Here is a 27,758-nt window from a genome sequence, read left to right on the forward strand (position 1 = left end):
CTTTCTTCCCCCCTCCGTCTTTCCAGGCCGCTCCGGCCCGCTCGGACTTTTACGATTGTCGACGATGATGTTGATGGTGATAATGTTGGTTTCTGCAAATGGATGAGATGAAAGAAAATGGAGATACCAGCGGCTGTGCAGTGAGTGATCGATAATGTGCTGAGGGTCCAAAGGCAGTGCATTACAAAGATGTGCATGGCGCGAGTGTGGCTTATGCAAGGACTTATGATCAACCGTCTGTCAGGAACCCACACAAGTCTTTTTGATTCCGGTTTCAGTATGTATGGATGGGTGCACATGCAGGATGTACATATGCACTCAGGATTCAGGAACCGAAAAAAAAACAAAAAAAAGTAATCGGAAGACCACCAGCAGCAGAGTTTCTAGCTCTCATCCCATCCCATCCCATCCCATCCCATCCCATCCGCGTGGTTCGATTGATGCTTCCCTCGGAAACTTAAAAAGCGATCGAATATGCGTGACCAACACACATAACGCCCAGAAAACCACCATTGATGCCGAGGGGTTTCGGTCTCACTTGAGACGATTTCGCCAAGGGAAATGGAATCTATACCAAATGTCAGACATGATCTTGCGTCAATTACGTCGTTAGTGCTCACTACACTATAGGACACTTGGCAGTCCCATATACCTGGTGGCTACGCGGTCACGTTGGTTGTCGCGGAGAGACGACGGTATCGGTTGTCGTTGTCGTCGTCAACAAAGCAGACACACAGCAACGGACCGTCTTCTCCATTTCTCCCTCCCATCACGCCCCCTCCCCCGGATGCACACAACTCAGACGCAGGTACACTACACAGCGCCGCCGAACGCTCCGCTCCATGCACCTTGGCGATCCTTTAGTATCTATTTTTTTTCTTTCGCCACTGATGCTCCATGTCCACCCACAGCTCGGCTGCATGGAAGGAACTGCAACGAAAATCACTTTCAGCCGGTCTTACTTCTTGTTGATCAATCGATAACATTTCGGAGAGGCCGTCCCTTTTCAATATATATATATAGCGCACACTATGCAAAGGGTACTTTACTAAAGTGAAGGAAATCACTCGGAAGTTTTAACCGTCCCGGATCCAGGTCCCCGCTCCGTTCGGGCCCGGATCGGATGGGTCCAGCACCGGGGAGACTTACTTTGGTAAGTATACTACTATGTAGGCCGATCCTGTTCCGAACCCGTAACTATCTTTTGTCTCTGCCCTGGGGGGGCCGGTGGCGTCACAAGGAAAGACGTGGCAGTTTGAGCAGCACATAATGTGTTATATATGTTGTTGGTGTAGCACGTCTGTCACGATGTTTACTCTGCGTAGTGTAGAGAAACAGACCGCGGTCTACAAGCTGTCTGATAAATAACCGCGCGCTAAATCTTTCGATTTTATAAATCACGCTTTGATCTCTGGCTACTGAAGAAAAGCCGTATGGCAGATATACTCACTCACTTCAAGGTCCTACATTCTCACTTTCCCATCCGTGCCCGCCTTTCCCATATACTACAAATAAATAAATACCTACCCGCCCTGGCCGTTATGTTCCGTCCCATTGCAATTCTCAATTCTCAAGTCCAAGATCTATAACTACCAATCAACCCCCTCCCTCACCGGCAGTCAGCACGGGAGGGTGGATGGATGGATGGATGGTGTGTAGTGTACATACGCGCCACAGAGGCACCGACAAAGACACCAGATACAAGATACACTAGTGTACACACAAGACACACTAGAATAAAAGACACAACCCACCAGAAACCCCAGTCACACAACAACCGCATCACGTTATCAGGTGGGTGACACAACAAAAAACGAAGGGCGGGAGGATGCATGTCGTGGCATGGTGGCACGGTTTGTGAGTGCCGGACGGAGTGGCAGGGAAAGCTAAGGAGGTGGAGGGAGGGGCTTTTCTAAGTGGCGTAGCTTTTTGAGACACGACGGGAGGATGAGGCGTTGGGTGCCGTGTCGTATATTGGTGGTTGTTTTCGTGAAGTTCTCGAGCTTTATCAAGATCTTGATGGAGATACTATACTATATTCACAGTTATCTATCATCATCTGCGCGGAGAAGGCGAGTAAGAAGGCGTGAGTGAGGCACATGATGCGAGCGAGGATCGGCAACGGGGATATCGGTGCAGCTAGCTGTGTGAATTGTAAGGTGGATGGATGTGTGCGAGTACATAATGTACATACTTGTCTTGTATCCCGTGGTTGAGGTTCTCGTGATTTTCTCTTTCTTGGGGGGAATATCTTCTCGAACTTAGAATAACTCGAAAAAATAAAAATGGCTGTAAGATTCTTCGAAACAAGTAAAAAGTGAACATTGCTTACCGGATGAACCCATCGCCACCAATGGAGGTCCGGGCAACACTCCGGTTTGAATCATTCACTCTGGATCAGATGGTTCAGATGGTGTGGTACTTCCCTCGATGACAACAAAACTAGTGTACCTAGTAGGAAATCGGGAGGAGCCGAACCTTTCTGATTTGGAAGATCAAAGCTTTTAATTCTCATTCGTCTATCCCTTACCTGCCATGCTTGGCCACGTGCGTGCATACAGAGAGTGGTAGAAGTTAAATCGTCGATGGAAGAGCGGGTAGGTAAATGCAATACAATACAAACCGTCGCGATATGGGATACTGTAGTTATATAATGGGTATACATGAAACAGCTTCTCGCCAAGATTTGTGTGGAATACGAAACCTCTCTCGGAACACAACAGATGCTCGGATGGTTGATCAGTGACAGGGGACCAAAACAGGGAAAACGCCAAAACTCGGACTCTGGGTTGCTTGTTGCAATTCGTGATCTGCGTCAAGCGACAGAGATACGCGGTAGCGATCAATCTGTCAATTTCGGGATGCAATTGCTGCTCGCTTCATGGAATCGGGGACGAGTCACTCCAACACAGAACCTCACCGTGGTTTGGTAAGTTCCGTTCCATGGGAGGAAGGTTCAAGCAATGTCGTTCACCGGCCGGCAAATGGCGGTGCACGGTCCACTCACCCACTCACCCACTTCAACCTACGCCGGGCGGCAGGGTCTTGGCGTTCCTGACGCTAGACTGCAAACAGTACGCTAACAAATCCCGTCACCCATGGCAACCAGTTGCTTTCTTTTGTTTGTAACCAAACAAAAACATCACCAACATTCTCCGTTTGAGAACAGCCTTTTAAACATAGCCACACTGCATTTCTTTGATCACTGTGTGGCGCTCAGTTAAGCCGGTTGAATTCACGCAGCCAAAAGTGGTTATAGCATTTCTTGGGGTTTGCACAGAGATACCTGCATTAATCCAAATGACCATACCAATCTGTCACCACACCTTCAATAAGCTTTCACTCGGCTACAGGTCTCGCACCAACAACAACGATTTCGAGGGAGTGGAACCATAAGATTTAGTCAGGCCAACTACCGTAGGACAGCAGAACGAACAGCGAACCACAACACCATGGCAAGATTATCACGGCCCCCGCCATCTTCATCCTCTCGGTCCCGGAAAACAATCTTCTCATCGTCCTCCGAATCGGAGCCCGAATCCAACAACGACTCCAGCTCCGACTCTGACTTTCCAGATATCGCAGCCTTTCCATCAAGTCCCAAAAGGAAAAGAAAAGTTTCGCCACCTTTGCAGGCGACTAAGAAGAGACCGACCCCTCCCACGGATACGGTTTCTACTGGTAGTAACCAGACGGTCATCGAATCAGCAACATCGCCAAATGCGGCTTCTTCATCAGTAGCTGGCGTCAAGAGGCGGAAGCTGCTTTTGGGTGCGGTGTCGGATAATGTCCTTTTTCGGAAGTGGACGCCAGCGCAAGAGGAGGAGGGTGGGGTGCCAGCTAGGAAGAAGAGGAGGGGTCTAACCGCTGGTACAGGATTCGGGCTGGAGTTGGGGATGATGCGCGATGAAGAGAAGGACGGCAGCGACTCCGAGGCTGAGAATCTGGTTGTGAATCGAAAGAAGGTAAAAGGGGTGAAGAGGGTAAGCGAGAGCACCGTTACTGCTAAGACGGTGGGGATGACGACCAAAAGTCTTTTCAGCGACCAGAATCTGTCAAAGAAACACTGCGAAGGCAAGGAATCGATGAGAACCAAGAATAAGGAGGAAAAGCGATCGGCAAGTCTTGTTCAACCACCAAAACAAAGCACCAGCCAAAGCAAGGACATGATGGAAATCGACCAGGAGCAGGATATGGACATCTTTGAAGATTTGGAAGATTTTGCTGAGGAGTCGTTCCACACCGCGCAATCTAAGGAGTCTTCCGAGTCGAATGAAGTTGGGTCGGAAACCACGGTTGAGAAGGCGCCGAATACTAACACGACAACAAATTCCAAAGACGACGATTCAGATGAGGACCTGGATGCATTCTTCTCAAAGTTGAGCAACAAGCCCAAGATTCCCGCAGTCAGAGAGAGTCACCTTTCTCCGACGAAGCCTCGGTCAACGAAGAACTCGAGAGGCAAGCGGATGGATACGAGCTGGGAAACCCAAAGCCGGACTTTGTTCGATGTTGATGAGAGTGACGGAAGCCAAAGAAGAGCAGCGAAGCAGGTAGTTTCCAGCGATGAGGACACCTGTGGTGAAGAGGATGTCACGCAAGATTTCTCCTGTCTCCAGCTGGAATCCTCCTCCTCCTCCTCTTCCGACGCCGAAAGCTCATCAGAAACCGAAACCGAACGACGATCTCGTCCACCAGCTGCCACCACCACCACAACCAAGAAGCGCACTCAAACACCCAGTCCTCCTCCCAAGATCCCCAAACTCAAAGCAAAGCCATCATCAACACCATTACCACCACCCTCCCCTTCCAAGAAACTCCCACGCATCCCCACCACCCCCCACCGCCCCTCTTCCGACCTCTTTTGGTCTCGCGAATTCGTCGACGACTGGAACGACACGCACTCCCCCACCAAGAAGGAACCACTCTTTCCATCAACCAAACCCCCCGCCTCGGACGCTACCTCTACTAGAGGGGGTACTTCCATCACCTCCCCCAAGAAGAAGAAGAAGAAGAACCCACCAGCGGCCCCTCCCAGTCCTTCAAAAGCCTCCACCACCGCCCTCCTGGCCCGCGAATCCCGTCTTGCGCGGCAAGCTTTCGACACGCACAAACACTCCCTCGCCACATCTTTTCTCTCCCTTCTCGACGCCCGCCTGACTTCCTCCCGCTTATCGGCTCTTACGGCCTCAACAGGCGGCATCAAGCTCGTATGGAGCAAGACGCTCAACACCACGGCTGGCAGGGCGAATTGGAAGAAGGAGAGTATCACCACCAATACCCGTCTCCCTTCTTTTTCGGGTGCGAAGCAAGAAGGGGGGAAGGAAGTGGTGGTGAAACACCACGCCTCCATCGAGTTAGCTACCAAGGTCCTGTCCACGCCCGAGAGACTATTCAATACGCTTGCGCACGAGTTCTGTCATTTGGCGGTGTTCATGATTGATGGGGTGACTGCGAGACCGCATGGGGCGGAGTTCAAAGCTTGGGCGAAGAAGGTTAATGAGTCGGAGTTTGGTGCTGGTGGTGGGGGGAGGAATCGTGGTGTCGGAAAGATGAATATTCGAGATCAAAGAGGAGAGGGTGATGGTGGTGTGGAATGGGAAGGCGGGTATGCGGTCGAAGTCACGACGAAACATGGGTACGAGATTGAGTTTAGGTATGTGTGGGTATGTGATGGGGTTCTTTCTGAGTCCTCTTCTACTAGTGGTCAGGCTGAAGGAAAAGGAAAAGAGAGAGGAAAAGGACAAGGGCAAGAAGGGTGTGGGACAGAATATAAGCGCCACTCAAAGAGTATTGATCCCAAAAGACATCGGTGTGGGTTGTGCAAGGGAGTTTTGAGGCAGGTTAAGCCTGCGCCGAGGGGTCAAGGTCAACGACAACAACAGCAACAAGGAGGAGGAGGAGGAGGAGGTGGTGGTCACGTCTCTGATATGGCTGGTGTCGATGGGGTTGGGACACAAAAAGGAATGGGGATGAAGGAGAAGGGGAAGACGTCGGAGTATCAAGTCTTTGTCAAAGAGCAGATGAAGGTGGTGAAAGCTCAGAAGCCTGGACTGACGTTTGGGGAGGTGATGAAGGAGGTTGCGGAACGGTGGAAGGTTGAGAAGGCGAGGAGGGAGAAGAACAACAAGAAGGAAACCCCGCTGGCGGAAACGAAAGGGAAGCTTTCTACAGTTGTAGAGGAGGTTGCCGCTGACGAAGATGGCGATGGCGAGGATATTCCGGATGTGTTCGACGACGAGCCGATGATGGACGTGGTTGATTTGACTGCGGATGATTGAGCAGACGGCATCGGTAATACTTGGTAGTCCATAACCGTGCTTGTACAAGTAGGTTATTTGTATCAACATGAAACAATATTGATACCCCCGAATACATCAGAGGACATTCAGTTCGCTACCTAAGTGAAGTGTCAATAATGTTCTAGAAGAAATAAGAAATATGTCGTCAAAGATATCGTAGCTCTGCGTGAGAACCCTTCTCTGCTAAAGAGCTGATTTGAATCGTCACTTATCCACCTCCTATCATAGCCAACCCGACCTGATATCAAACGCCTCTTGATTCATTCTCCTGGTATCCCTTTACCCTGATAAATTTCCTCCTCCCCCATTTCGTTTCCCCCGAGGTATCCCTTTGTCCAAGCGCTTTACTTCTTAATCCAACCCAATCCCATTTTCCTTTGGAGTAAAAACCCAATATCCTTCTCTTCCCCCCATCCTCCATCCATACAATCTTGTCTTAAGCCACATCCCCTCCTACTCCCCAACTCAACCTAAAGCTCCTTAAACAAACCCCAATCCTTGACCTCAAAAGTCTCCCAAATCTTGGCCGCATACTCCACCGCCCTGCCCAGCAGCGCTCCCTGCTTGCCCAGCGCCAGATCTACGTCTTCCTCGTCGTACTCGCCCTTGATGTGCGGCACGTTGATGGTGATGAGGATATCCGTCTTCTCGCGCTCCAGTCTGACGAGCGTGAGGATGAGGGCCGTGAAATCGGGAGCTTGCCTGCTGCTCCTTCGGGAATCGGAGTCGTCCGATGGTTTGGGGGTTTGGGTGGCGATCAAGGTGTAGGCAGGGATTGAGGGACTGTTTGGTCATTCAAGGTTGGTTAGCTGTTGGCTGTTTGGCTGGATAGTACTAGGAGGGGAAAGAATGGAAAGAAAGAGAGAGCGAGAGAGAAAAGACATACTCAAGCTTGCTGAATCGCGTCTCGGTCGTGTTCCACACCTTGACGGTGTCGACGTCGTCTCCCACGAGCTCTTCGAGGTGGGTGGTCAGCGCGCGACCGTCCTCTTCTAGCGAGGTTGGGCCGTCGGGGCCGACGCGCTCGGTGATTTCGACAATGATGGAGGTGAAGCCGTCTTTGTCAATGTAGACTTCTTGGTGGTCGGGGACTTGGCGCAGACGGGAGACGTCGGCGAAGTGTTCGGGGAGGTCGCAGACGATGGCGCCGCCGAAGAGAGGGGTGGTCTTGTAGTTTGTCATGGTGTGGTGATGTGTCTGATATTGTGGTGTGTTTTTGGCTTTTCCTGCTTGGGATTATTGGATGAAGAGCGCTGCGAAAATGACGGAGGTTTCGGAGGATATTTAACTCGTCGCAACTCGAACTTGGTGAGACTGAGATGATGGTGGTTTTGCGACACACCACTTCGTTCGACTTGGGCTGACAGGGCAGTCTCGACTCTCGAGGCAGCACCTATGATGTCGTTAAGTGGGATGGCCTGCCTAGCTTGTCAGTCATGGCGGGGTGCTTTCCGGGGCTGTGAGCGACCAAGAGTTCTCTTAGACAGGCCACTAACAAGTCGCGGCGAGGAGTCACACCAATTAGTGTTAGGCAGCGAGCGGTTAGCTTAGAAGCAGAACCAACCATACTTCTTGCCCGAGGTTGGCTGGTGTTTCGTCTTTCTAGAGTTAGGCAGCGAGACCATTATGACTAAATTGCTTATTGCTGGTAGCTCGTCACTTGAATCTTCATTCGCTTTCCGTTTTCTCTTCAGCTGGTAATTCAACGTCGTCGAAGAAGATCATCTACCTCGACCTCCAGGTAACTTGAGTATGTCGGGTTAGGGTTATAGCCGTAGCTCTGTCCCCCGTCGATATGTAGAGGTACCAGCGGGGAAATGCACCCCGCGTACAGCCCCTGTAGCAGTGCAGTGGCATCTGACCGCGATCCCTTGTGCCGAATCGCGGGATATGGCGTGGCAGTTCTACGGAATGCTAAATGGAGAAGCTACGGTACCTGAGAGGCTCGAGCTACGTCAAGCGGAAGCCCCCCCTCCTCCTCTTGTATTTGAAGCTCTCACTTACTCCTAGAACTAAGTATCTCTGCCCCCTCAGCATTCTCCCCCAAAGACATCATACTATTGTCTACTATCCCAAATTAATGATACGAAAAATGGCTTCCTCCGCGACTTGCATTTTCTGCAAGATTGTCAAGGGTGAGTACTTCCTCATCCATCATATGATGTTGTAGTGTAAAGAGATGTCATGACGGAAGTAAATAAAAGAGCTCATCCCCAAGCTTCACTACTTACTTAGTCAACCATTAATCAATCACTTAACTAAAACAAAAACAGGTGAAATCCCCTGCTTCAAGCTCGTCGAGACCGAAAAGACTCTTGCCTTTCTCGACATCCAGCCTCTTTCCCGCGGTCATGCCGTATGTTTTTTGCCTTTTCCTTTTCCTTTTCCTTTCCCTTTCCCTTTTCCTTTCCCTTTCCCTTTCCCTTTTCCTTTCCCTTTTCCTTTCCCCCTCTCTTCCCCCTCCCCAAACTTCAGTCTAACATCCCCAACTCAGCTCGTAATCCCCAAACACCACGGCGAGAAACTCGCCGACATCCCCGACGACTCCCTGTCGGAGCTTCTCCCCATCGCCAAGAAGCTCGCCATCGCCTCGGGCGCCGTCGACTACAACATCCTGCAGAACAACGGCAAGCTGGCGCACCAGGAGGTCGGACACGTGCACGTGCACATGATTCCCAAGCCCAACGAGAAGGAAGGGCTCATTGTGGGGTGGCCGCAGCAGGCGACGGACATGGAGGGGTTGAAGAAGTTGCATGCCGAGATTAAGGAGAAGTTGTAGGTAGAGCGATAAAGAATGGGTGATGAATGAAAGAAAGTTAAATGGGATTCCCGGGTGAAAAAGAAAGATGTGGTGGTGTCTGTGACTGATCAAAGCTGTCCGCATTTACGCCTTTTCTCCTCCCGTTATAGCTCTATCGTATATTCCACCATGCCATGTTATGTCCTGACCCAGCCACATCTCATCGTCTATTATAAACACTTTAATCCTATATATCCATGAAACAAATACAACTTTCCAAAAATGACAAAAAGAGCCATCATACACCAACCACCCTCACAGCCAGCTGAAATCAGTCAACATCATCGGCTTGCGTGTCACTCACCCCCACCTTCGCCACACCTTCCGTTATCCCACTCACGCCATCCTTCTTCCCCTCAAGAAACGGGTCCAGCTTCCCGCCCGGCAGCAGGACTCCAATGCGATCATAAAAGCTCCTCGCCCTCACGTACGGGTCCAGATTCCAGTAATCCACCCGCAGCTTTTCCGCAATCGCGTCCCTCTTCTTCTTCAGTTCCTCGCTGTTACCACTAGCCTGTATCCACTGCAGTGTGGCCTCTTCGTACTCCTTGACTAGCTCGGCGCGCGCGGCTTGCAACTTGCTGATGGTTTCCTCATCCTTCATCCTGTCGTTCTCGCCAGGGACTGGCTCAACGTACTTGTATTCCCAGTCTTCCTGACCGTCGAGGTCCTTGGGAAGCTTCTCGGGGGAGATGAACTCGGACATTTCCGAGATGTTGTTGGTGAAGTGCACCTTGTTGGCGACGACGGGGTCGAGCCAACCGCGGATTACGCGCCAGATGCCTGTGGGGTTGACACGTCATTATATGCGAGTAAATAGGAGGAAGAGGAAGAGGAGAAGCAAAAAAACATACCCTGGAAGATCCACGGCGCCTTGTGCACCAACACGGCGCCCAAGCACTCGGGGTAGTTGGCCTCGAAGCACTTGACCATGAACTTGACGGGGGCGTAGTCCATGTTGGCCATGGAGAAGCCGGTCATGTCGAAGACGATAGTCTGTAATGTCATCCCGTTAGCCCACATCCTTCTCCAGCCAAATTTCTTATCCAACACCTACCGCAGTATCAACACTTCCTTGCAACAACATCCGGCAAGTCTCGATCAAATAAACCGTGTACCTCTCCAGACTCTCCTCGCTCTGCTCGCCCTGCTTGTGCAGCCTCACCCTCACAAAACAGATCGGCCTCCCCTGTTTATCAACGCCATGGACATAACTCTTGCCCATCCTTGTCTGCGTCAAGAAATCGATCGCCAGCTTCTTCTTTGCAATCTCTTCCGATGTCTTGGCCTCCATCTTCTCCGCTTCCGCCGCCCCGCCCTCGCCAGAGCGCATAATGTCCGCATCCACCTTCATCTCGTTGTCGCGCCAGTTCATGGTAGAAATGAACATGACCAGCGCCTTCTCCACGTCCCACTTGCGCGCGCGCAGGAAGCGCAGCACCAGAGCGTCCGGGTGGTCGTGCTTAACCATGGACCAGATCGTCTCGCGGATGGCGGCGGGCGACTGAGAGGCGAGCGTCTCGTGGAACTTGGACAGCTGGTTGTACTTGTCGTCGTCGCCCGAGGTGGTGGAGGCGTTGAGCACAATGGCGGGGGAGCCGGGCATGGAACCCGAGGCCGTAGAGGCGCTGTCAGGGGTGGTGTCGTCTGAGTCCTTCTTGTGCTTGCGCGAGAACATGGAAAGCTTGCTCTTCTTCTTCTTGTCATCGCCCTTGATGCTCACATCGTCGGAGGTAGCGGCGGGAGTGCTGGACTCAGAGGACGGGGAAGGCGAGGAGACGCCGCAGACTTGGAAGATCAGCTTCCATAGTTGCTTGAGCTTCTCCTCTTGCTCGGGGGTCAAATTGCCGGGGCGGCCGGGGGCGATTTCTCGAGACATGTTTGTGGTGGAGGACTCGTCGTCAAGAATGTCTTGGATGTTGTTTTGGATGGTGGTGTAAGAGGCTTCGGACGGAAGTTCCTGCTGCTCGGTAGACTTTTGACCGAGGAAACCGGTGATACCGTAGCCGAGACCTAGACCAAGGACGAAGAGGAGACCGAGACCGGTTACAGAAGCGCGAAGGACAACGGGTGTACTAGGCGCAAGGGTGACTGTTGGTTTTACTGTTTGATCTCGCTTATTGACGGTAGTAGTACTAGTCGAGAGGTTGTTGCGACTAAAGAAGGCGGTAGTGGTGGTGGTGGTGGTGGTGGTGATAGCGGTGGAAGGAGGGAAGAGGAGGGATTGGAACCGGAGACCTGGAGTGATCGTCGCTGCCCCAACTTTGGTGCTAACAGTTCGTTGACTCGAAGGACACGTAGAGGTAGCAAGGGGGGAAGTGGTGGAAACAGCAGATCTGGACAGAGCGGATCTCGTCAGCCGAAGACGCAGAAGTTGGGTCGGCGTGGATGGCGGTGGAAGTCTCATTCCCTTTGATGGAGTCTAGAAGGTAAGATACCGGGAATTGGGATACAGCAGGCTGACAGTGAGAGGATATGAAGAGGTACCTACCAACACCGGACGCACGTGTAGTAGCGGGTAGGGCGGGAGGGCGGGCAAGGCGGCAGCAGCGGCACCTAGAACTAGGACGGGATGGTCGTGTGGTGTAATTAGGTAGTAGGGTAAGGTAGGTAGAGGTCGGTAGGTATGTACCGAGAAGGAAAGCGGTCACCAAAGTGGTCACCAGATTCGGAGGGGAGGGGTACAGAAGAAGAAAGGGATTTGTGGTGATGGGGGCTGTGAAAATGATATTGCCCCAATTAACAAGGCCGGACAAGGCTAATCCCCGGGCGATCCGTGTCAGCTTTTGGAAGCGCAATTTCTGGGAGAGAGATGGCCGGGGATATGGGATGAAAAGCCCCTTGCTACCAAAGCGTCGATCAAAAGGCAAAAGGTACAAAAGTCAGTGATGAGTGTGGGCAATGGAGAAGGCAAAAGACGGTGTCTAATCGGCACAGAAAACCGGAAATCCTCCATCAATCATGGGCCGTCCAAGTGGGGCAACTTGGAGACGGGAGCTGAAAGGGAACCATTGAATATCACAGTGCATTGCTGACCTGGAAAGGGAGATGAAGAAAAGAAGAAAAGAAGAAATGAAGAAAAGAAGAAAAGAAGAAAAGACAGAGAATCCCTCGCTGGATCAGCAGCCATTGACCTTCGGTGTACACTACCCTCTTCATGGAAATTCCCAGAGGTGATCAGGGACATGCTACGATAGTCTCCAATAACTTGAACCGTCCAATATTGGCGACTTGTCTTTGTCCCGGCTGACTCGCAACCCGAGATCCAACTAAAATTCCAGAAGCCGTGTAACAAAAGGGGCTCAATCAGACAAGGTTGGAATCGATTGACCAGACGATCGCAGCCGTCAGTCAGCTGGGCGGCAGCAATCATCCATCTTCAAGAGGAACATGGAAGGTTGGTTGGTTGGTTGGTTGGAAGCGAAGAAAGCGAGAACCCCTCCTCATGGGACAAATCGATGATGGTCACCAATGATGAAATGGCCCCCCGACCCATGCAGCGCTGCTCCTTTACAGGCAGGTGCACGTGCCTCTTTATGGTTTTTGCAGAAAGCTTGGCGTCGCAATGTTACATTCGCAGAGGGGACAAGACCCAGAAATCGTGGGGTCAATTAATGCCGTCGCGTCTCACTGCTTGGTGTTCGCGTCTCCCATGTCAACCAAGTGAACACCACCATCTTCGGTACCTTATCACCAACGTAAACACAAGAGAGACCATAACCGGCCCAACACCGCATCTATCCAGACATTGCATGCCGCAGTCAACGATTCAAATTCAAAAAAAAAAAAAAAAGACCAAGACCATACCATGCCCGACTCCCAAACCCCCGCGCCACAGCGCTCCACCTCCCGCCCTCGCACCCCCAACCGACCAACAACTCCCCTCCGCCCCTCCTCGCGCTCCTCACTGCGCGAATCCGCCCGCGAATCCATCCATGGCTCCAGCGCTTCCTTCCCGCTCAACGCCTTTGAGCCCGCCTTCGCCGAGCTGGCCGACGCCATGGCGGACCTCGAAGCCAACATGATGCATTTCCAGCTGATGCACGAAAGCCTGGCCCGGTTCAGCGAGGACTTTGCCAGCTTTTTGTACGGGTTGAATATGAATGCGTTCTGTGTGGACTTTCCCGAGGGACCGTTGACGGAGAGCTTTAAGAGGATGAAGGAGAAGGAAGTGAGGGAGGCTGCTGCTGGTGGTGGTGGCCAGGGACAGAATAACATGGAGACTGGGGTCATGGGGACGGGGACTGGGATGATGGCGACGGTCAAGCAGGAGAGGGAAGGGTTTGATGGGGAGACTACGTTTATGTTTGTTTTCCTGCATACCGTACTTATCTTCCTTTTCCACAAGGCCATTCTTGCTGACATCTGTTTCTCTTGCGTGCAGGACCACCGATACCTCCTTCGTCGATAACCCCACTTCCAACATCTCCGGCCCTACACCGCGAAAACCATTGGTGGCGCCCAAGACACCTGCCCCAAGACAGTCGAGGGTGCCCGCACCGTCCGGAACGACAAGAGGCACGAGTGGAAGAGGTGTTGGTCGTGGTGTTACGCCCAGTTCTCGAACGACAAGCCGCGGTGCTATTACTAGGAGTACATCGAACGGGCGAGTTGGAGGGAAAGGCTTGAGGTGAAGACGACGATGTTGCGATCCAGAGATTGACGCATGTTATGAGTAATGAGGATATGATATCGATACCCATGGCGAAGAAAGGATAGAGATGCGCGCAACTGGTTTCGTATCGATAGGGGTCAACCGGACGACTTTTGGTCCTTGGAGATGGTATACCCTTGCTCCACGAAATTGAGCAGGAACATACAGAACCATGTCGCCGATGGTACGATCATCCAAATGGCACTAGCTGTCTCGAGGGCATCATCTGACCACAACATCACGCCTCGGTCGCCTTGTTCAAATGCGTCTTCACCCTCTCAAGACACTCCGCCTCGCCGCCACTACCACCAACCCATGACCCAGGGGCAGCAACAGCAATGGTCTTGGCCCTGGACTTGAGACCCTGAGTGATCTCGAGGTTGGACTTGGGGAGATTGAGAGCCTGTATAGTTAGGTACATCTAGCGTACTCGGGTATGGTGTCTACTGCCTGCACTTCCGCAATGTATTCATTCAAGGAGGTGGACCAAAGGCATTTCCAAGCCTCGCTGTGTTTGTTTAGGTAGGGACAGGATTTATCGTGATGGAAGATGGATAGCACAGGTGAACACTTAATTCAGAGGAACCGCACTCACCTCACTCAGAACCTTGACAACAGCCTTATTTGCCTCTCCCTCTTTCGCCTGCGCGGCAACACATATCTCGACTGCTTCGTCGGTTATGGAGGTTACGCCTTCGCGGTTTTTGCTCGCGCCTGGCTTGACGTGGCAGTGGATGTAGATGGTGCCGCCTTGGGTGCCTTGTGGTGAAGGCTTTTTGCTGGCTTTGCTGGCGACGAACCAGAGGGCTCTTTGGGTGGACATGGATGGCTGTTCTGGTGCTCGGTTTGAAATTGGCTTTGGTGTATCAGGCTCTTTAAGAGTAACACAATGACTTTGACATCCGAAAGCAAAGGTGAGTGGTGACAGAGGCTAAATCAGTTCGCGAAATGGTTCGATCCGAACTTTGGGCCAGCGGGGTACCTTGAGGAGCTGAGGTAGTATCCGCTAGAGTGAGCTTTGGGAGCTTGGCCCCTGTCTTTTGGAGCTCTGATATCTGAGATAGAGCTCAACGATAGCCCAGGACTCAGGGCTCATTGAAAGAAAACAATAGTGATGGATCAAAGGATCGTCCAACCTATACACAACCATCATAGAGTTGACACTGAAACCGAATATTTTTCACTCACTGACAGTTTTAGTGTTGCTAACTTTCAAATGCGCTCGCCCATCCCCGGTGATGTCATCCCCGCGCTATCTTTTCAACCCCTGCCACTCCCCCCCTGTACGTAGTACCTTAGGTAGGTAGCTGCCGCTAACGGGAGGAGGGGGGACGGCGCGGGCACTCCTCGTCGGGTCGGATCGAGTCGAGTCGAGTCGTAGGAACTGAATCCAATTTCATCCTGTATTCTCCTCCCATCACACCTCTCCCCAATCAACCACCAATAGAACCAATTCCCCCACAACACATTCTCAAAACAACAACAACAACAACAACAACAACAGAAATGTTCGCCCGCACCGCCCTCCGCGCCACGGCGTCGGCGTCACCCATCGCCCGTGTCTCGGCCTCGGCGGCCCCTGTCGCCGCCGCCAGCCGCTTCTTCTCCTCCTCGCCCGCCCGCCTCGTCAAGATCGGCGAGCTCCTGCCCGAAGGCGAGCTCCTCCAGGAAGGCTCTCCCGGCAACAAGGTCGACCTGCGCAAGGAGGCCGAGTCGGCCCGCAACATGCTGATTATCGGTGTCCCCGCCGCGTTCAGCCCGGCGTGCAGCGCGAGCCATATCCCGAGCTATATCCAGCATCCCAAGACGCAGGAGTTTGATGTCAAGGCGGTGGTGTCGGTTAATGATGCTTTTGTGTGAGTATTCTTTTTTTTTTTTTGCTGTATTTCTGGGGTTGGGGGGTTGGGGGGTTGGGGGTGGCATAGGCAAGGGAAGGGGGGGGGAAGGGGAGGAAGGAAGAGAACGAAGTGAAGAGTACGAGGAAAAATCGCGGAGAGATGAAGAACAGCAAGAGAAGAGGGCTACAAGGGGAGCAGAGATGAAAACCTGGGAAACATTTCGGAGAGAACACGCCCAATGCCACCAACGGCTGAGAGGAGGCAAGCAAACCATGTTACCTGAAAACACCAAGCTAACAACTACAACAGCATGAAGGCATGGAAGGAGAACCTCGACCCCGCCGGCGAGTCTGGTGTAAGTTCTTTTCCCTGTACCCCCATTTTCGTCCTCACTTTTGCGACCATCCCTGACACACACCGTGAATAGATCCGTTTCCTCGCCGACCCCTCGGGATCCTTCACCAAGGCGCTCGACCTTACCTTCGACAGCAAGGCCATCTTTGGCAACGACCGTTCCAAGCGCTATGCCATGATTGTCGAGGACGGCAAGGTCACCAAGATTGCTGTCGAGCCGGATAACACTGGTACCGCTGTGTCGTTGGCCGACAAGGTCTTGGGTTAGACTTGAAGGAGATACATGATGATGATGGGGAGTGGTGGAGTTCAAAAGTTCCATATATATAAAGAATATGAGTAATCAACTACGTCGGGATGCACAGCTGTAAAAGAGACATGCTGAAAGAATCGCCAGACCCGTCTTCTACAACAACACCCTGTGAGATTTAACTGCCCAATGCAGAATAAAAAACATTTTGATGCCTTCCAAAACCTGATTAGACGGTATATACAATTCCTGGCCCCGTATCCCCCACATTCCTGGTCATATAATCTTCACTCATCACCATCACCACGCATGTTAAAGCATGGGCTTGAGATCCTCGGCAACGACAAAGGGAGCCTCTGTCTTGGCCTTGATCTCATCAACAGTGACACCATCAGCAATCTCAATGAGAGTAAGACCCTTGCCAAAGTCGACATCGAAAACGCCCTATCATCATCAGTCAGCTCCTGTCTCATGTCCAAGGGGGGGAGGGGTCCAGTCCAGGTAGGTAAAAACTCACCAACTCGGTAATAATCCTCGACACGCAAGCCTTGCCCGTCAACGGGAACGCGCACTGCTTGACAATCTTGGCATTGCCCTTCTTATCCGTATGCTCCATCGTCACCACCACCTTGGTCTTCTCCGGGTTACTCACCAAGTCCATGGCGCCACCGAACCCCTTGACCTTGCCCGGCAACATCCAGTTCGCCAGGTCGCCATTCGCGCTGACCTGCATGGCGCCCAAAATCGTCAAGTTGATGCGTCCGGCACGAATCATGCCAAACGACTCCTCGGACCCAAACACGGCCGCTCCGGGAGCCAGCGTGACCGTCTCCTTACCAGCATTGATCAGATCCGCGTCCTCCTCGCCCTTCTTCGGGTAGGGCCCCAGACCCAGGATGCCGTTCTCCGACTGTAACAGCACCTCAACGCCTTCCTCGACAAAGTTGGGCGCCAGCATCGGCATGCCGATTCCGAGGTTGGCATACATGCCATTCTTGAACTCCTTCGCCGCGCGACGCACGATGCGCTCGCGCTTGTTGGCCGTCTCGCCACTGCCCAAAGCTTTCTTCGCATCCGGGTCATTGGGGTCCTTGGCAAACGTGAACTTTTCAATATTCTTCTCCGCCGTGCTCTGGATCACGCGCTGCACGTAGATGCCCGGCAAGTGGACCGCCTCGGGCGGGATCTCACCGGGTTCAACAATGTGTTCGGCCTCGACAATGGTCACTTTGGCGTTGCGGCCCATGGCGCCGTTGAAGTTGTGCGCGGCCAGGCGGAACTGGCAGTTACCCAGCCTGTCGGCCTTGTAGGCCTTGACGAAGGCGTAGTCGCCCGCGATGGAGTGTTCAAGCAAATAAGACTTGCCGTTGAACACCTTGACGTCCTTGGGGTAGCTGAACACGTCCGGGGTGCCGTCGGGTTTGTTCTTGAGCGGCAACTCGCCCGTTTGCACGACGGTGCCGAACGCGGCGGGGGTGTAGAACGCGGGGATCCCCTTGCCGCCTGCTGCGCAGCGCTCGGCGAGCGTGCCTTGCGGGGTGAGTTCCAGCTCGACTTCGCCCGTCAGGTACATTTGCTCAAAGGTCTTGTTCTCGCCGATGTAGGAGGCGATCATCTTCTTGATTTGCTTGGTCTTGAGCAGCTTGCCGAGCCCGGAGGTGTCGGTGCCGGCGTTGTTGGAGACGGCGGTCAGACCGGTGATTTCGGGCTTGTGGATCACTTCGTCGATTAGAGTGTCGGGCACGCCGCAGAGGCCGAAGCCGCCGCAGAGGAGGGTGCTGTTGGGCTTCATGTCGGCGAGCGCGGCGGAGGCGGAGGGGTAGAGCTTGTTGATCTCGGGGCGGCGGAGGGTGGTGGAGAAGCATCGCGCTAGGAGGGCGGAGTGCTACATTTTGGAGGTGTTTGTTAGTTTGGTGATGCTCATGTTTGGAGGAGGTGAAAGTTGTTTTGGTGGTGAGAAGAAAAGGTGTGTGGTGTTTTGGTGGTGGTTGTGGTGTTGACATTGTCGATGGCAACTGAACCGAACCAGGGGTCTCCGTTGTTCGCAGTCGTTGTGCTCGCAAGGAAGAAGCTGGAGGAACAATTACTTACGTTGTTGCCATACTTGGCATACGCCTTCAGCGTACGAAGAGCTGTGGACATTTTGGCTGGTGATTTATGTGACTTCTTTTTCCTCACAGGTTTTCGTTTTCCCCCAGAAAATGCGCCTGAAGCTTCTCTTTATAAAGCTTCTTTGGAAATCGCAACTCGGCCGGCAAGCAGCTGGACCTTGGAAAGTTTCACCTCGAACAATCGGAACGAGGCTAGAGTACTAGTCTATCTGACCTAGTCCTAGTACTGACTCTATTATAGTCGTCAATCGTCAATCGTCAATCGTATGTCGGTTCGTGAGTTCGGTGCCTTGGGTGGGTGATTCGCGGGGGAGGGGTTCGTCCGGGTTATTTAATAAATAGCAACGGGGGATAGAAGCGGCAGATGAGGTTGTGTACTTCGGTACGTTGTACCGAAACTGGAAGTGTTGACTTGACCCGTTGATTTCCGGTCGACTACCTAGCGACTCTCGACAACAGGACAGCAATCCAACAGAAGAAGGGGAAGAGGGGAAATGGGAAAGGGTATCTTGGAGAAGAGAAGAGAAACAGAAAAGGAACAAGATCAGGAGAGAAAACAGTCAAGAAGCAGATGCGGCAGCAGCGGGAGATATGTATCTATCAATGTGATAGTGAGACCACCTCCACACCACTGTTTTGTGTATTTAGTGTACGGATGAGCACCTTGCTGGACTCTCGAGACAGCAGCATCCTTGAGCTCTTCCCGGTAGCTCTTTGCTGTTATACCATCACTTACCGTCCCTTTTCCCCATCCTTTTCTCCCCTTGTCTTTCCGCTACATGGTCCGTGGTGTTGGTTGAGTGGACTAAAATCGAGGCCGAGCTAGTTGCCGTGACTCCAACGGTACCTCCAGCTTCCATGCTCCAGCGTGTTAATCATCTCCCGCCCTGGCCCGCCTGGTAGCCGCTTCGGAACCCTCCATCGGCAGAGAGTTTGTCCCCAAGGCCCCATTTGACCCTTGTTGTTCCGCGGTTTGCTCGGCATTAAGCGGGCGCGACGGGGCCGCGGGGAAATGTGTTTACGCGCGGATGGTGGGATGGGCGTTAGTTGGATCCGGGGGTTACATGCATGTTCCTGGTCCGAGATTTTGGATTATTTAGTCGTAGAGAGCGATATGTATCGTTTGTTATGTTATGTAATTGGAGATCCCTCTTACTAAGGACTGACAACTCGAACGACTTTCATAAAATTTACTATTGCAGTGTTGCTGTTTGTATGCCCAGGAATTTGTTACTACCGTACCTGTGAACTAATAGCTGACCTCACAGATAGTGCACTAACAAATATTATCTGGGCTTCGCTCTCCAACACTTTGGTCGTGGAGCACCAAATCCACTTGGGGGAAACCACTACACTACAATTCATCCCACACTACCTAATCCGATGGACATCTCGTAGCTCTTGTCTTCAGTAATCAGCATCATATACAATTTTAGACACATACTATGATCACTTGACTATTCTACCTAGTTATCAACAATCGTCTGTATCTCCCGAGCGGACTTTCACATCTTCCGCTCTCATCACTCGTACTCAAACCCAGTGCGGTATACATTCTCATCTAATAGAGGACATGTATATGAAACGATTAAAGGTAGCTATGCTAATGTCGCGTGTGTATCTACCCATTCTCCCAGCGCCCGTTGTAATGTTATGTGACAGAGAAGGAAAAAGCTGCGCTTTGAAAACATGTATATGATTGTATGTCCCGAATCCGAGTAAAACTCCTGCCGCATTCCAATCCATCCGTCCATCCGTCCATCCATGCCCACTGTGGTCTTCTCATCCTTATCTTCCATCGTTTCACCCTTGTGGTACAATCAAGCCGAACCCAATCATGAAAGGCCCTTGACGTTATGCGCCCGTCGACAGACTCCGGCATATGTATGCATGTGCAATGCCGTAAAGCCGTTGAATCAAGCCAAGAAACACCCGCTACACCAATGCGTCTTTCGATTAAAAAATGCGTAGGCTCAAATCAAGACGGCTGTGGTGGTTGTGGTGATATTGGCGGTCTTTGATATGGATAAAAACGCCCATAGAACGCCATTGCTGTCTTTCTCCCTGGTCCGAGGGGTTGGCCAAATCATCCCTGAGGCCTGCGTCTCAACACACGCGTCGCGACTCCCAACACGTCTCGTACAGTATGGGCACGCTGCGCCAAGAGGTCGTCCTAGCGACGGCTTCCAGAGGTAGTAGCAGGAGTGCTCGTGGGATTCACGATAGGCGCACCACTGACCAGATCGATGTTGAAGGTCCATTTACCTAAGGCCTTAGTTAGTACCGACGAGTATAACAAATCCCGCGAAGAAAGTCTTACCTTTTTGAAGGTTCTCAGCAGTGTCCTCCAGAAGAATGACGCGCCGCTTGTTGCAGTACGACGTCTTGTCCATGATGTCCACCTTGAGGCCGGGCTGGGCAAGATCCTGGACCGGCTTCTCAAACATCTCGGACAGGTTCTCTACCGCCATCTCCAAGTCCTTTTGATTGCTCTCGAAGATCTCGGTAAGATTGTTGCGTGCCAAGTAGAATGCAAAGGCGTAGGTCCACATGAGCGTTTGCCGGCACGTCTGCAACGCCTGCGATGCAGATTGCAGGTACTGGACTTCGATCCAGGACATGCCCGATTGCTTTTGGAGCTCCACCATCTTCTTCTCCGTCTTGACATACAGATCCTTGTCCAGCCGGGCTGACTGCTCGTGGTTGTGGTAGCGGTTGTAGTAGTGGAGGTAGCGCTCCAGGGAGACTCGGGACCTAGCCTGAGCGTCGCGGGCTTCGGCGCCGCTCTTTTCCTCAAAGCGGTTGCAGTTGTACCAGCTCGTGCCGTGTTCGGACCAAAGCCCCATACACATCCAGCAAAACTCGTATTTGCACTTGCGGCATGTCATGTGGTTGCAGCCACCATTCTTCTCGATCGTGCTGTTGCACTTTGGGCATTCCTTGGTGTTAGCTGATATCCAATTGGCCGTTTCCGAGTCGTCTGCACATTTCTTGAGCCACTTCTTCACGAGCTCACAGGGAGCGGGCTGGTGGTCGGTGTAGATGCAGCCAAAGCAGAAGCGGTGGCCGCACAGACATGACACTGTGGGCACCACCTTGGTGAGGTCTTTCTTCTTGACACCGCACTCGACGGCGTTTGCGCAGTCAGGCGAGGGGCACCATTTAAGAGTTTCCTTGTCCTCAACGTACGTGCGCATGAGCAGCTCGTGATATCGTTCCGTCAACTCGGGCGTGACTAGGATGTCGAGCGAGCGGGCATCGATAATGAGATTGCAGCCGTCGGCGGGACACTGGATACGGGCGGCCTCGCCTTCTTCGCGGATCTTTTGTGATAGATACTGGCGGTAGCAGTCGACACAGTAACGATGGCCGCACTTGATGGCGAAGGACTCGAGGCCGTCTCCGTCTTCACAGCAGATATCGCACATGAAACCAGGGATGACCTGCAGCCGGGGCTTGTCGGCGGCGGTCTGTGCGAGGCCGGCCGCATCGAGAACTTGACGGGGTTTGTCCATGTAGTCCTCGATAAGACGCTCCCGGTTCCACCGAAAGTGCCGTAGCAAAATGGCCGCTTCTTCTTTGGAGATGTCGAGAATCATGTTGACCTCGTCGACCAGGCCATCCTGCTGTTTCTGTATGTCTTCGGGGCGGAACACCTTGAAGGGGATATCGAGGTAGTTGTGCTTCTTGGCCTGCTGGGAGTCCTTGTTTCCGGTATCCAGATCGGGCTCGTCGTCAAAGTCAAAGTCTGGCGGGATCGCGGGGTCAGTATACGGCAAAATGTCTGGGGGGCGAGAAGTAGGATCATGGTGGTAGTCTCACCCTCGGGATTCGACATGTCGTTGTCGCTGTCATCCTCCTGCATCATGTCATCCTCGGAGGAGAGGTTGGACATGAAATCGTCTTCGGAGTCCATGGCGTCGTCGGCGGCGGGGTCAGCGTCGCTATGGCTGTCGTCGTTGCCGTTGTGCGAGGTGGTGGTGGTGAGGGGAGTCGGGGGAGCGGCTTCGGGGCCCTGGTGCTGTTTGCCGGCTGAGGCGAGTTGGGTTCTCTTGTTTGGGAGAGTATCGTCCGAGATGGGGGACGTCGTCGCCTCAGCGGCCTTCCGCTTTCTAGTTTGGGGAGGAATGGTGCCGGCTTTGTAAGAGACGAGAAAAGATCTTGGACTCGCCACCCGGATGCCGTAGTGGATGATCGAGGCCGGGAGTGGTGGAAGGGCGTCAATGGGCGAATGACTCAGCAGCAGAGAAACCTGGGAGTGACGTCGAGAGTCGAGCTTGTTGGGGTTGGAGCCGAGTAGCGCGGGGTAGCAGTCGTATTGATCGATGTCGGTCGCGGAAGATGATGCCGGGCAATTGTATGTACTTGAAGTTGTATGTGACGGAATGAAGGGAAGTCTTGCGAGATGGGATGATTGCTTTGGGTGGGTTTGTTGTTTTGGGTCAAGATGGGATTCCGGGCGGAAACTCCCTAAAAGCGGGCAGAGGCCCGTACAGGGTGCTAGAATAGAGTAAGGTACAGTATCTTTTGTACCAGTTACACTGGAGGTTAGAGGCTATATTACTAGTAGTACTTCGGTTCTCTACTGGCTGGAGGCAGGTACCGTGCAATACCCTGCAGGCTTAAGGTATGTATGTGTACTGCCCGACCCGATCGATGTACCTAAGGTAGGGAGGTAGCGGCAGGATACCTAGTCGACAGGAGACAGCAAGGGAATCAATCACCTCTACCTACCTCTACTGTAGAGGTAGTTTCCAAGTGTACTTATGCCGCCGACTCGAAAGAGAGATGCCCTACACTAAGGTAGGTACTAATGAGTGGGCGATGTTTGATACACATCTAAGTAGTTCCTTTTGGCTAAGACAGTCCAACGAAGTGTTGTAGTGACGGCACAACACTCAGCGGGTCAAAGAAGTGAAGGACCTACGGGACCGTCGACGGGAGCTGTGCCCGGTGCCTGGCTGCCTCCTTGTCACTCCTGCCCAACTCACTGTTGCCCTGTTTGCTGCCTGTTTCTTGGCCGCTTCACGGCAAAGGCAAGTCGGGTCAGTCCGTGACAGGACCCTTGCTGAGCTAACAGATTGACAAAGGTGGGTTATGTAGGTACACTACAAAATAATCAAGGTACACGCGCATTTGCTGTCGGGGAAATCAGTCAGCATTCTGTAGGGTCAGGATTTTGATTTCAAATGCCGTCCCCAGAGTTCCACTTTGAAACTCCGCTGCCATCGAAAGGTGGATTCCGGGGAACATGGACCATTCATCATCATGGGGAAGATTGCAAAGATACCTTATTACTTGTAGCATGGGAAAAGTAAGGGATTTGATCTGACATGATCATTGTTCTGAGCTCAAGTAAATGGCAATAAGATGATATTCAAGTCATGCAAGAATAGGTAGAGGTACCTAGTAGGCATGTTCCCCATTTTGCGTTCCCGCTCGTTCTCGTAGAGACCATCGATAGATTGGCAGAAGTCAGTAGGTAGTGGTCAAGCAGCTCACGAGTGACCAGTCGGGAATAATCTGGGTGGTCATGGGATAATTCAAGTCACAAACTTCGGATAGATTCAGCTGTTCAGGTGTGCCTTTTCCCGAATCTCACCTTGAAGGGGGGGGGTTCAGATGGGAGGGAGAGACTGCGTCGATCAAGTTGGAAGGTGGTCGGGTGGTCAATGACGGAGAAGTCTTAACAGAGGCACATGGGGGTTAGGGTTATAGTAGCTCACCTCACTAAAGGTACATACACACAAGATACGCTAGTGCAGAATGTAACTCCTGCTAGCGTCGTCATAGGGCCCTGTCGAGCACGCGATAAAGCAGAGGGTGTCTCCAAAGCTTCCGTTCCCTATTCCAGAAAGATACCAATTTTCCACCAACACCCAACTCTAGATTGGATGCGCCATTGGCTCTTCCACCCATATTGACCAAAGTTATTGGCCTGGTAATTATTCAGAAAGGATTCAAACGACATCAATGGGCTCAGAACGTACAGAAGACGACCACAGGTCGCGTCGCCGTGACCATCATCGAGACGCCCCCAGAGACAGAGACAGCGCAAGCACCAGCCGACACAACAAGCGCGACACTGCAGAAGACTCCCACAGACATCGCAGGCGCTCTCGGGACCGGTCTCCCAACAGATCTCAGTCTCCAAGGCGAGATCACCGAAGACGATCCAGATCACCAGATACCAAAAAGCGCCCATCGCGTTCGCGGTCACCACGCGACAGAGACAGAGACAGGGAGCGGAGAAGGGACAGGGACCGACGTGGAGACCGAGGCGAGGACGACAGTGACAGACGACACCGCCGGCGCGAAGACAAGGGCAAGGACGGCTACTCGGATAGAGGCAGAGACAGAGACAGAGACCGCCGTAGGAATCGCTCATCAGAAAGACGCTCTACCCGAAGAGAAACACAGCAACCAGATGAAAATGCCGACAACAAGCGCAGCCTAACCAAGCGAGGCGGTCCTTTACCGTCGCAAGGTGACTCCTTCGCTGTCAGCATTGGCGAAGAACCCGAGAAACCCAAGGAGAAGCCGAACTTTGGCAACACAGGCGTGCTCGCCGCTCAGTCCAACACGGTCACGCAAGCCGACGGGACCACTGTTACGCTCAAATACCACGAGCCGCCCGAGGCCCGCAAGCCCGCCCCGCGCGACCAGTGGCGCCTGTACGTCTTCAAGGGCGACGAGGTCATTGACACTATCGAGCTGCACACGCGCAGCTGCTGGCTGGTTGGGAGGGACCTGGCCATTGCCGACTTGCCGGCCGAGCACCCGAGCATTAGCAAGCAGCATGCCGTCATCCAGTTCCGCTATACGGAGAAGAGAAACGAGTACGGGGATAAGATTGGCCGCGTGAAGCCGTATCTGATTGACTTGGAGAGTGCAAACGGTACCAAACTCAATGGCGACAAGGTACCGGATAGTCGGTACCTGGAGTTGAGAGACAAGGATATGATTCAGTTCGGGTCCAGTACGAGGGAGTACGTGCTTATGCTCCCGCCCAAGGATTGAGAGACGGGTACTACTGCTCGTGTTGTTGTGGGCCAAGGAGGACACGAAGGAAGGGGCGCAGCCATGGTATACTACCTCTACCTGCAAATTCGATGATGGACGGTGCCTGGTATTTCCAAACGTCCAGGTGCATGATGTCACTCTTGAACCGATGCAGGACCTCGGCAGAGTTTATGCCGAGTATGAGCACGGATTTGCCTACCATGGTGGAACAATACACCCATTGTCGCTTGGATAGTCAGAGGCTATGGTGACCCCCACTGTTCAAACCATCTGACTTCAACTGGATTTTGGCATGGCACAGCAGAGCAAAAAGCCCGGATGACTTGGTTAACCAAGGACACAGATACCCCATGGTACGCTTATAATTAGAGTTCCATGGTGCAACCTCTCACCGGGCGTGGGATGGACTCATTCACCGCCGGCGTCTTGTTGGTATCTCGAGACCTTTTTGGCCCTCGATTTGCTGGATTAGTCTCAGGCCGAAAATGATGATGTTGACTGTGCGGGACTTAGCAGTGTTTGCGTTGGGCCAAGCGGTCTGGTGAAGAAAAGTTTACCACAACGAACCTTCAAATCCCGGCCGAGAAACACCCATGGTTGTCTATTCTTGACCTAAAACAGCCCATCTATACCTCTGAACCCCTACCAAAGGACTTTCGCCCGGTGAAATCGAAATTGCAACAGAAACGAGGGCACGTATCACGATGGTGACCAAGACGAGACTGTGACAGGTCCCTCGGTCTCAGTCTGGCGGAGAATATTGCCCATAGTCGTGAATCATCACGATTCATTTACCCAAGTAGACATATACTTAGTCAATGTACGTCTTTTGTCTAGAGGTAGTCTACTAGCTACCATTACCACACCCCCAAACTCGGAATGCTGAACAAATACGTATTTTGTCCAACGGATTATACAACTGTGCAGTTCAATCTACATTTATGTTCTCACAACAATCCTGTCTCGCAGAAAGAAAGGCGATCGGATTCCCAAAACGGGTTATCGGTCAAGGTAAAACAACGTCAAAGTCACCATGCAAGGCTATGCTAGTCCCAGACCTGCCCTACCATAGATGATCTTACATGATGTTGAGGCTCAGCGCGGATATTCAGTTTACTTTGCGAGTTCTGTCAGGTAAGATACCTAGTCAGGTACCACAGCGTCATCAATGTTGCCAAAGTATCGATTGGATCCCTTTTAGCCAGTGATACCCGGCGGCGGCGCCGTCTTGGCCCCTGAATACTTACCGTGTCATGTCATGTCACTGTACGGCGTGGACGGTTGCCTACAAGTTTGGGCGGGTTTGAAAGGGGCCGGCGCGATGGAGACATAATGCCGCCAAGGCTTCCTTCGTTGGTTGCCTCGCCTCCCCTCTCTCTCTGCCTTGTGCCTCAAACGTGCATGACCAGTAACTGGGTCCGAAAAGGGAAAGCATGATGCTGCCCCTCAAGTCGTCTTTTGTTAGCAAAATGTCATGGTGGCGATGGGAGTCGGAACTTCGGCTCAATAAGATCAGTGGAACTTTTTGCGAAATTCAAGAAAGAGCACACACAGCATGGACAACCGAAAGATGGGAATGTTCGTCGAAGGGCATTATGGATGGTCACACACACCTGACCGAGATCCAGTCATTCATCCATCATATAGAGGTATCACTCAGAGTCTCTGCCCTGGAGAACGACGGCGGCAGACTGCAGTGGCAATCCATATGTACTATGCTATGCAGCGTTGAAGTACAGTGCATTCCGTCTCACGGCACATGGCATGACATTGTCACGACAGGCAGGTGTACACTGTCAGTACGTAGAGGTACAGTACAGTAGCAGTGAGCACCCTGGCCTCGCTTCCCCCTTCCTCCCGCCCCGCGATCCGCGGCACTTGCAAATGTCAACAACACTACATAACACATCACAGGTTCTCCATGGCGTACAATATCCGGCAATGATTCCAAGAAAAACCGGGAAACGAAGCCATCCATTTCTATCAGATTTTTCAAGCCCTGACTGTGCCGGAAAGGTACATCATCAAGTTTGTTGATGGAGGAGGGAAGATCCCCAAACAGCCAGGGGGGAGAAGCGGGCTCAAGGGGGGGAGCAGGGGGGCTCAGCTGCCGCCCACGATTGCACCCCTCGGTCACTCGATAGGCGGGCCTCGTGACGGACCATTCAACGACGACGTTCCAGTTTCCACTTTCAACGGCGACTCCTCCTCCCATCATATTATGAACTTTATACTTTCTGTTCGCATTTTGTCAGTCGTCAGCCACACTCGTCCGGAGTTCCTAATGGATCGTCACAGTCACTCACTCTGTCAATCCCTCAAGCGAGGAGAGACTGAGAGAAACTGACTGTAGGACAGACTCACTTATACACATGCTCGTGATGGATCTCCATAGTGGCCAGTGGCCAGGAGTCCAAGACTGACCA

General features: G+C 52.5%; 10 protein-coding genes across 11 annotated transcripts; 5 read left to right on the forward strand and 5 right to left on the reverse strand.

The window, feature by feature from the left end:
* Positions 1–3,161: 3,161 nt before the first annotated feature.
* NCU06874 (HMG box-containing protein) lies at positions 3,162–6,281 on the forward strand (the record flags this gene model as incomplete). The annotated part of the gene is made up of 2 exons (XM_954128.3): positions 3,162–5,656; positions 5,807–6,281. Exons 1-2 carry the CDS (start codon positions 3,453–3,455, stop codon positions 6,279–6,281), a joined length of 2,679 nt encoding a protein of 892 aa, XP_959221.3. The 5' UTR covers positions 3,162–3,452.
* NCU06875 (hypothetical protein) lies at positions 4,867–7,724 on the reverse strand. Its single transcript, XM_954129.3, has 2 exons — positions 7,189–7,724; positions 4,867–7,085 (listed from the first exon to the last, which is right to left on the reverse strand). Exons 1-2 carry the CDS (start codon positions 7,482–7,484, stop codon positions 6,773–6,775), a joined length of 609 nt encoding a protein of 202 aa, XP_959222.1. The 5' UTR covers positions 7,485–7,724; the 3' UTR covers positions 4,867–6,772.
* Positions 7,725–8,175: 451 nt separating this feature from the next.
* NCU06876 (adenosine 5'-monophosphoramidase) lies at positions 8,176–9,249 on the forward strand. The gene is made up of 3 exons (XM_954130.2): positions 8,176–8,437; positions 8,576–8,658; positions 8,797–9,249. The coding sequence occupies exons 1-3, from the start codon at positions 8,221–8,223 to the stop codon at positions 9,079–9,081; spliced, it is 585 nt and encodes a 194-aa protein (XP_959223.2). The 5' UTR covers positions 8,176–8,220; the 3' UTR covers positions 9,082–9,249.
* NCU06877 lies at positions 9,181–11,998 on the reverse strand. Of its 2 annotated transcripts, none has more exons than XM_011396952.1 (4): positions 11,594–11,998; positions 10,160–11,438; positions 9,957–10,098; positions 9,181–9,885 (listed from the first exon to the last, which is right to left on the reverse strand). In XM_011396952.1, exons 2-4 carry the CDS (start codon positions 10,979–10,981, stop codon positions 9,374–9,376), a joined length of 1,476 nt encoding a protein of 491 aa, XP_011395254.1. In that variant the 5' UTR covers positions 10,982–11,438; positions 11,594–11,998; the 3' UTR covers positions 9,181–9,373. The 2 variants fall into 2 exon arrangements, with proteins under 2 accessions (XP_011395254.1, XP_011395253.1); XM_011396951.1 differs by having other exon boundaries at positions 10,160–11,512.
* Positions 11,999–12,756: 758 nt separating this feature from the next.
* Positions 12,757–14,057, forward strand: NCU06878 (hypothetical protein). The gene is made up of 2 exons (XM_954132.2): positions 12,757–13,407; positions 13,487–14,057. Exons 1-2 carry the CDS (start codon positions 12,911–12,913, stop codon positions 13,734–13,736), a joined length of 747 nt encoding a protein of 248 aa, XP_959225.1. The 5' UTR covers positions 12,757–12,910; the 3' UTR covers positions 13,737–14,057.
* On the reverse strand, positions 13,391–14,675 carry NCU06879 (hypothetical protein). The gene is made up of 2 exons (XM_954133.2): positions 14,352–14,675; positions 13,391–14,159 (listed from the first exon to the last, which is right to left on the reverse strand). The coding sequence occupies exons 1-2, from the start codon at positions 14,577–14,579 to the stop codon at positions 13,995–13,997; spliced, it is 393 nt and encodes a 130-aa protein (XP_959226.1). The 5' UTR covers positions 14,580–14,675; the 3' UTR covers positions 13,391–13,994.
* Positions 14,676–15,087: 412 nt separating this feature from the next.
* On the forward strand, positions 15,088–16,457 carry NCU06880 (AhpC/TSA family protein). The gene is made up of 3 exons (XM_954134.3): positions 15,088–15,612; positions 15,904–15,949; positions 16,022–16,457. Exons 1-3 carry the CDS (start codon positions 15,263–15,265, stop codon positions 16,214–16,216), a joined length of 591 nt encoding a protein of 196 aa, XP_959227.1. The 5' UTR covers positions 15,088–15,262; the 3' UTR covers positions 16,217–16,457.
* NCU06881 (succinyl-CoA:3-ketoacid-coenzyme A transferase subunit A) lies at positions 16,228–18,873 on the reverse strand. The gene is made up of 3 exons (XM_954135.2): positions 18,290–18,873; positions 16,716–18,083; positions 16,228–16,642 (listed from the first exon to the last, which is right to left on the reverse strand). The coding sequence occupies exons 1-3, from the start codon at positions 18,338–18,340 to the stop codon at positions 16,511–16,513; spliced, it is 1,551 nt and encodes a 516-aa protein (XP_959228.1). The 5' UTR covers positions 18,341–18,873; the 3' UTR covers positions 16,228–16,510.
* A 946-nt stretch (positions 18,874–19,819) lies between these two features.
* Positions 19,820–22,851, reverse strand: NCU06882 (RING-5). The gene is made up of 3 exons (XM_954136.3): positions 22,132–22,851; positions 20,630–22,057; positions 19,820–20,574 (listed from the first exon to the last, which is right to left on the reverse strand). Exons 1-3 carry the CDS (start codon positions 22,223–22,225, stop codon positions 20,483–20,485), a joined length of 1,614 nt encoding a protein of 537 aa, XP_959229.2. The 5' UTR covers positions 22,226–22,851; the 3' UTR covers positions 19,820–20,482.
* A 1,431-nt stretch (positions 22,852–24,282) lies between these two features.
* On the forward strand, positions 24,283–26,237 carry NCU06883 (FHA domain-containing protein SNIP1; the record flags this gene model as incomplete). The annotated part of the gene is made up of 2 exons (XM_954137.3): positions 24,283–25,298; positions 25,487–26,237. The coding sequence occupies 2 exons, from the start codon at positions 24,283–24,285 to the stop codon at positions 25,581–25,583; spliced, it is 1,113 nt and encodes a 370-aa protein (XP_959230.3). The 3' UTR covers positions 25,584–26,237.
* Between the last annotated feature and the right edge of the window lie 1,521 nt (positions 26,238–27,758).

Source organism: Neurospora crassa, linkage group VII (assembly GCF_000182925.2).
Source record: "Neurospora crassa OR74A linkage group VII, whole genome shotgun sequence".
NCBI classification, from domain to species: Eukaryota; Fungi; Ascomycota; class Sordariomycetes; order Sordariales; family Sordariaceae; genus Neurospora; species Neurospora crassa.